This window comes from Scomber scombrus, chromosome 12, assembly GCF_963691925.1.
Source record: "Scomber scombrus chromosome 12, fScoSco1.1, whole genome shotgun sequence".
NCBI classification, from domain to species: domain Eukaryota; kingdom Metazoa; phylum Chordata; class Actinopteri; order Scombriformes; family Scombridae; genus Scomber; species Scomber scombrus.
In genome coordinates this window covers 19,072,687-19,081,163 of record NC_084981.1, presented here as the reverse complement: position 1 = coordinate 19,081,163, position 8,477 = coordinate 19,072,687, and the positions used below count along the sequence as shown (strand labels likewise).

Here is an 8,477-nt window from a genome sequence, read left to right as displayed (position 1 = left end):
TTTCAGCGTAAATCAATCACCTTCATCAGCAAACAATGAGTTTGTAAGGGTGTTAAGTGTGAATATAGCCTATGCAAAACCCCTAATGTGTTTTTTTTTCTTTTCTTTTTTTTCTTCCTCCACTCTGTGTTATCACGGTAATACATTTTTTACCTTTATTATTCCTTTTCTGTTGAGGTTTTACTAGTGTATCATTTGCTCCCCTTCCTGTTTTGCTGTCTTCTTTGTGAGACAACACTATTGTCACAAAATGATTACAATGTGAATGTGATATGTGCTACCCATATCAACAATATAATGCTGTAATTGTCTCACAACTTCAATAAAAACAATAAGTTGCACAAAAAAAAACTATTTTGCTATTGTGAAATAGTTGCAAACTGTATGAAAATATTTCTTGGGAGAAAAGATTGCAATGTCACTTTGATCACTCTGGCCCCCTGCCCGAAACTTTTTATAGCTCCAAGTTAAAACAAGCTACAGGTTTTAAATGCATATTTTGGGAACAAGTTTAACAGCCACTTAATGTGACTACTTACCAAGCTATCAAAGACTGAGTACTTACGAGTATTCACAAGTGCCAAGAGAAAGAGTCGTGTTTAATGTGACTCTGATAGTGCCACCTATGGTACTGTATATAGCCTCTCTGCATGTCTTGCCTTTTGTTTATTCATGCCACATTATATTGTCTCTTTGAAGACCAAAAATAGAGCTGTGCGCATTCTCAAATTCTTTTTCATTAAAAAAGCCCCCAGTCACTTGTGGTATTTGTGGAATGTATCAGTTATACATTGTATTGTGACAAGATGCACCATGGCTGGTTGGATTATCTTAGCCCCCAGTAATATGATGGGATACCAGAACTACACTACTTTTGACTGTAGCATGTGACACCGATGCCAGCCCCTCTAATTGTTGTTTAGGTATTGACGTCAGCAAATATAGGCAAAATGGATTAGTTTGAAACACACAAAGCCATAAATGCCAATTTTCCATCCAACAGTTGCTGCCAAACACCCACACTTACTCTGTACAGTGTGTGCAAAAAAGGACATGCATGTTTTCATATACAGGAGCAGAAATTGCCTGGCTGGCAAGATGACATACAAAGAGCCCTACTTCACACACAAAGATTTCTCTCAGATCTTGCAATTATAAATCATCCCACCTCACCCCCTCTCTTTCTCTTTCTTTCTGTCTTACTGATCTTCTGAATGCAGATTGAGGGAAATAGTACAGTACAAGAACCCTTCAATCTACTCTTAATGGAGAAAAAACTGAAAATGAATTCAGTCCCCCCATTTATGATTGATGAACAATTGAGGATGGCTGGGGAAATGAATTGATAACAGGGCTGAATGATATTGGGAAGTTTAATAGATGCAGACTATGCCTAGACTTAAACATGCTTCCCAATAAGAAGAAGATGTTCTTTCTGACTTTGGAGTAGTCTAAACCAACCTCATTGTATTAATAATGGCTGCAGTTGTGTATCATCTAACAACACTGTGTTTTGTCCCTGCAAAATGATCTCTTGTACACAACCATTTAATCAATTGACAAATCAATAGCATGCACTAATACCTTTGCCCTCTTTGTTATTTCTGTTTGTTCATTACTTCATTACTGAGCCACACTAAGGGGAAATGGTTCAAATCTCACAGTGCAACATCAGCACTTTTTTCAAAGGTGCGGGGGACAGACTTTCCTGAAATTGAAAATGAAAGAGAGAATAATAACATTAGAAAAATAACAACTCATGTATCCACATGGGAACTGTAAACAAAGTAATATTTGGTCATATTACATGAAATCAACTATTCTGGATAATGATTACAAGCATATATATTAAAGGGTTTGCTTGTTTGTTTGTTTTTTACTATGTTTGTGAAGGAAATACCTGGCATAAGGGTGACAATAAATATAGGCTAATTTATGTGATTATCTGACATTGTTTAGTCATACTGTAAAATGGTTAAAAGTGCATGAACAATAAGAAGACTCACAGACTCATACATGCCTTTTGCATCATTGTCATCTGCAGCATAGACCAACTTTCACCAGTGATCAATTACACTGTGTTGACATCTATATAAGCACCAGAATGTTAAACAGTACTCTCATAACAATAACCGTGTGATACAATGTTGCATGTGCTCAGTGGGGGAAAACAGGGCAGAAAAAAACAATAAATGTACAGAAGCCCAACTGGCTGCTGGAAGAACAATTACTAGATGCCCGTCAGCATCTCAGCTGTAAGTAAGAGTTGGCTGGTGCCTCAGCTGTCAGAAACTACACCACAGAGGAAGATCAGAGTCCAGCAGTTACAGTATACTGTAAAAAAAAAAAAAAAAAAAAAAAACACCAATGGAGTCCTAAGAAACTTTTTTTCTTCACAAATTACTAAAAATCTACTTATTTGAGGAATTAAAAAAACAATAAAATTGGAAGTGGAATTTGTCCCTTGTAGATTTATACATAATTTCATGTCAAGACTGATTATCCATACATGTCCAAAATAACTGTTTTTTTGTTGAACTACTGTTTTTTTGTTTTTTTTTGGGGGGGGGGGGGGGGGGGGGGGGGGGGGGGGGTTGCACAAATGTAGTTGGAAAAGCAAAAGAAAAAAAATAAATCAAAAAATATATCACGTATTCTACCACACAACAGAAAACCAAATGTTGTGCCATTTCTAACAGAAAATGTGTCAAAGAATAGATATATCAAAATAGGTGAGGTTCTGAACAGAATTTGGATTTGGAGACTGTATTTGTGCTCATCTCATGATTTTTTGTACTTACTTAAAGCTGTAAGAGACTGGTGTGTACACTAGATTTTCACTTTCTGAGGATGGAGAGAATGTAGAGAAAATATCCAGATTTTATTTTATCTACATTCTATGTTAAATATGTCTATATATATATATATATATATATACTCTATATTTAAATATCTGTAAATGGCTGTTTTCTTTCCTCTGTCAAATCCTTAACATAATCACAAGCAGTGCACACTGACACACGCACCCAATCACAGACACACACAAAGCGCTGGCTGGTGAGAGAAGATGTTCCCTCCTCATCCTGAGTGGCTATGAACTTCACTGAGCTGTTTTAGGCTTGCATAAAAAATTCAGCACTCTCTCTTAGCAACATTCGCCCTACATACGGCATACACACATGCTCATACATGCATCACAGCATTATTCATGCTACACACATGTAAGCAGGCATGAAAAAACCACACACGTACACTCTGCTGCATTTGATGATATAAGCCTGACACAGTTAATATGTGAGCAGCAAGACATCACAAAGGCTTTTATATGGTAAGTAATTATCTAGACCTTTAGATATGCAGTGCTTATGCATTGAACATTTTATTGTTATTTCTTCATGAACTGGAGGACTTCTGTCACTGTTTTACTTGTTAGCATCTCGCTTGGATTCATATACTGAGTGATGAAATTTTCAGGGTCACCAGCAAATGTTGTCAATAAATCAGTTCATCGCAAAGCCGGCTGTGTGTTACTTGTCCAAGTGCCACTGCACGTTGAGCTGTTTAAATGCTGCTTGTGTACTTGTGCATTTACATTTTTCATGTGTGAATGTACCGTATGACTTTTGATACATCTATTTATGCACTCAAGCAAGGTGCTTGTGTGCATAAGTCCTTGAGGAAAACAGACATCTCTGCGCACATCTCCACAGCAAGCAGGTCAACACCTCAGCTCACCCATCCATTTTCATTAGAGGTTAATGACAGGAGTGGAGGGGTGGATGGGCCAGAGAGAAAGAAAGATTGAGAGAGTGAAAGGATATACTGTAGTTATGCTCCAAGTGGAAAGACTATCAAACCACTATTCACTGTCCTTAACCATAAAACTCCCTCCGCGCATATTATATAATCCTTCCACTACTATACACTACTTACATGGTGTCAACTATTGAGTGGAAGAGGACAGCTGCTAGATATCAACATTTTATATAGTGTTTTAACAGTGTTTTTATGATATGCAAATGGAATTAACAGCAATATAGCGTATACGAACATCTTTTCCACTTGAGAATTCAGCTCATCTTAGTGTGGCCCAGTCAATGTGGGTTGCAACACCTCTGCCAAGTCATCTTCATCTGAAAAGCATTCGAGGCACCTGTTCATCCTTTTGGTATCCACATGTCCATAGACAGTGCTCTTCCCATTGCAGTTTGAGTTAAACCCACTCCAGAAACATAATTTCATCCTTGCTGCCTTCACCATGTTCTTTCGTTCTGCAGTGTGTATCTAGGTCAGTCAGTATACAGAGCCAAGCTATGACTGTGTGTGGACATAAAAGTGTGAGAAGTGAAAAACTGTATAATGTAGGAAAGCTGTATGGCTAAGATACTAATCTGACCAAACACTTGAGAATAAGGAGCTACTAATTGCCTCCAAATTTTGAAGAAAACAACATTTAAGTCTGCTATTGGTAGAAGCTGTAAAATTACTTCTTTGCATGTGTGGTTAAAGATCCTTCATTGCATGATCAAAAAAGCAGGACTTCCATATCACTAGCAGGAAAAAGGAAGAAACGTCACATGTAATTGAATATCTGGAAAAACCACAAGTTCATATTTTACAAGATACAGCTAGTGTTGATGCCTTTGCATATTTTAATGCGGCTTTGTATAAAAATGAAATTGAATAAGAGCCATGATTTCCTCCACTGTCTTTACAAATAAAACTTACAAGGAATGACAAAACCAGTCACATTCATCCATCTTCATTATCCTCAATATTTGACCTACTTTGTGAGCAATCTAGTTTACAAGCCTGTCGTCTTGCTTCAGGAAGATCCTGAAAATTGTGATTTAGGAAATATCAAGAACTCTTTTATGCTACAAGCATAGCGACACTTCCAGCAAATCTTGTCCCACACTGTCAGTAATATTGCCTAACACACTGTGAGTGTAATAAAAGACTGTCAATCTATGATATCATGCTAAGCATATCCCCTTCCTGGTGTGCAAAAGTTGGTGCAGATGGAATGGGAGCATTTACTGAAGAGTGAAGAGAATGAAACAGAGAAATTCACTCAATGCCTGAGTCATCCACAGATGAGAAAATGATCACTTCATTGGTGCATCTGAAAATGAAGTTAAAAACATTACATTGGAGGCATCAGGCAGTGTTAAATGCATGTATTACATTTTTCTGTTATACGTTAGACCCATATAGAACTACGCAATAATGATACCTGGGGTAAATGATTTGGGCATTGCATTTTATGTTTAAGAAATGTAACAAATACAATGTGGTTTATACTAAAAGAGATCAGATAAATTCTCTGACTTTTAGATAACAATGTCAGTACCACCAGGGAACAGAAGCCTTTCCTAATGGTACCAAAAGCAATTTTCAACATGGCTTATTTGAAGGATAATCTTGAATGTCTCTGTTTCTGTCCAGGGAGAATAAAATACTATGACCGAATCAGTGCACATGAGCACTGTACATACCCTCATATATCAACATTTCACACTACAGGTGTTAAAGCTTCTGTATATGCAGCTATAATTGGACCTCAAGCCTCAAAGTAAACAAATGTGATCTTCCCTGCAGATTATTATTTCATTAATCCACGTCATGTTTTTAGCAGGACTGGATTGAGGTGTCTCAGCAGTGGCCCATTTCACTCCCACCCCTTTCTCTAATTCTCTAATGGAGTAACAGATTTAGCAAAAAAAAGAAATACACCAACAGGAGTGTAATGAACCGTGGTTGAAAAACCTGTGGCTTCCTCTCAGTTCCATTAATGTCAGTTGGTTAAAACTCCATTCTCCAACATGTTAGAGATAAAAGCTTTAACTGGGGAATGTGTGCATGCCAGAGTGTCTAACTATGTGTGTTTGTGTGTGTGTGTGTGTGTGTCTGTGTGTGTGTGTGTGTGTGTGTGTGTGTGTGTGTGTGTGTGCGTCTGTGCGTCTGTGCGTGTGCGTGTGTGTAATCATGCTCTGAATCCACATTGCATATCATGCATGTTGAGACACATTGCATGTTCTCTCCATGCCCTCATCAAACTGATGTAGCATCACAACTCTAAATCATCCATGGCACAAGAACACAGTCTTGCCATTAGTATTAGCGATTTCCATTGCGCCCCTGATCGTCAAGTAAAGTGATGCAAGAAACATTCACAAACACACACACACATACACACAGAGACTAAAAATAGCAGCTACCTTACCTTTCTGTACACTATCATGTTGGGGGACTCATCCGCTACCCCGTTGGTCCCCTGCCCACCGCTGTTGGTCTGTGCCATGATCCAGTAAGTCAATCTGCCACAGGAAATGTCAGGTGATCCTGTTGTGGACAGAATGGATATTTTGGTCCATCACATGAACAATGGAGTCTGAACGTGACTTGCCCTTACCTTGCCAAGAACAGAAAGAATCATTTACATAACTTGTTGACTGAATCACGTTTCAACATGTTTGACATTTCCACATATACCAGATGTGCAGAGCTCCTATTTCACTACACTTGTTCACATTTCACAAGGTCTTGACAAGGACATTTCTTTTAAGAAAGGCGATTGATTTTGCACAAGGTATAGTTACAGGCACAATGTGAATTCTCAGTGAATGAGGCAAAAGTTCAACCTGAAAAGCAATGACAAGTAGCCTACCATGCAGGACTACTAACTATCATTCCCTTCTCAGATGATTCATTGTGCCAAAAAATCAGCGTATCAAACAGTGATAACCTTTCAATGTGTATTGACAGCTGCAATCTTCACGTCTTCCATGGCACCAAACTATAGATGCATCCTAAGATTGCATTGGCAAAATAAGGTGAGGTGAAGACCCGGACCCTGACAACAGTAGATGCAGTAAAACAACACACCGTCCCTGGAGGAGGCTACTCTACAATGCAGCTTATATACACCCATTCAGTTAGAGAAGCCATAGTCAAAACGTGCAAACCTGTGCAAATGTAACGGATATCGTATGCACATTGCGGCTTCATTATTCTTCCTACTCCTTACGACACCCACACGACATCCTTGGGAGGGTTAGTCTGCAACCCTAAATAGCCTATAGCATGCAAACAGCGAAGTCATGTAACCTGCTCTTAACATGAGGCCGTTAGCACTACTATACTGTGTTTTTCTTACCACAAGCCCCCGGCCGTTTCAGCACCTTGGACAGCTACCGCAAAACGCCCGCGCCCGTTATCGCTCCCTCTCCTTAATCAAGAATAGCGCGTAAACACACAGACAACACAGCGACATCGGTCACCGGAGGAAAAGGGGGGGCTTACCTGAAAAAACGCGCAGCCCGCTAAAGGACTCCTGAATCCGTGCAGAGGTGGAAGCCTATCCCTTCTCGTTCAATCTGTCAACTGGCAGACATAGGAATGCGAGGATTATTCATTGGCAACGTGAAGAGGCAGACATTCGGTGGACACTTGGTGTGGTACAGCTCTCTGTCTCTGTCTCTATCTCTCTCCTCTTCTCCAAACGATGCTCAAAAGCACGGGCGCGCCACCTTGGAGTGCCGTGAACGCGCATCGATCCATGACCAATCGCGTGTAAGGAATAAATTACAACCCGTTTAGGAGACATACAGCTATTTCTCCCAGCTCATATTGTGCAGTGGTATGCGGGTTCTGAAAGCTAGTATCGAGATTAGAGTAGACTCACATTGTATTCATATTTTAACAATTCCAATCTTAATCAAAGGTCAAGAGGGGAGGAAATATCAGTTTTCATTTTACACTTTTTCTTAGGCTAGATCGAAAACTGTCTTGAATATGTTCCCTAGACTATATCAGACAGTGCTCTTGAACGTGAATTTGGCAAAGTAGCGTAGCCTACTGTAGAACAATTCTGAGGTAGTTGTACTTTACTTGAGCCTTTCAATCGTATGCTACTTTACTCTTCTTCACTACTTCATTTCAAAGGAGAACAAAACTATAAAAAGAAAATACGATGCATTGCAGGCAATGCCTTTATGTAGTAAATCAAACAACCCATCAGCAGGCATATATGTATATTAGGAAGAATGAGGTCCACCACAGCAACAACAATAAAGTGCTGCTTACATGTAAATGCATTAGTCATAAGAATACTTCCTCTATCACTGCCCTTAAAATAGAATTAATGATTATATAAAATGTGATATATTACTTACACTTAAGGGGGCAAGCCACTCCCAGATCTCCTATGAGCCAAAACTCCTCTGATGGTGTATCAGAGGACACACTCCTGGTGCTCCAGTGACAGTCAATGAGTTGCCAATTTCTGCAGGCAGAGGAGTCACACCGAGCTGGAACTGTATGTGCATCTGGTTGAAAACTGCATGTCACATGTAGTTAGTATATGAGATCACTGTCATCAGTGTGACTTTGTAGTTTACATGTGCCGTAATTCATTGTGACTGTGTTTTGCCATCATGTTTTTTCGTTTTTTACTTAACCAACAGATTTTCAGC

General features: G+C 39.2%; 1 protein-coding gene across 1 annotated transcript in view; it reads right to left on the bottom strand.

Moving 5' to 3' along the window:
- The window catches only part of rgs7a (regulator of G protein signaling 7a), a 48,221-nt gene extending 41,917 nt beyond the window's left edge, over positions 1–6,304 (bottom strand). Inside the window, exon 1 of the mRNA XM_062430037.1 lies at positions 6,227–6,304. Within this exon, the coding sequence (XP_062286021.1) occupies positions 6,227–6,304 (78 nt within the window). The remainder of the gene's footprint in view (positions 1–6,226) is intronic.
- Between the last annotated feature and the right edge of the window lie 2,173 nt (positions 6,305–8,477).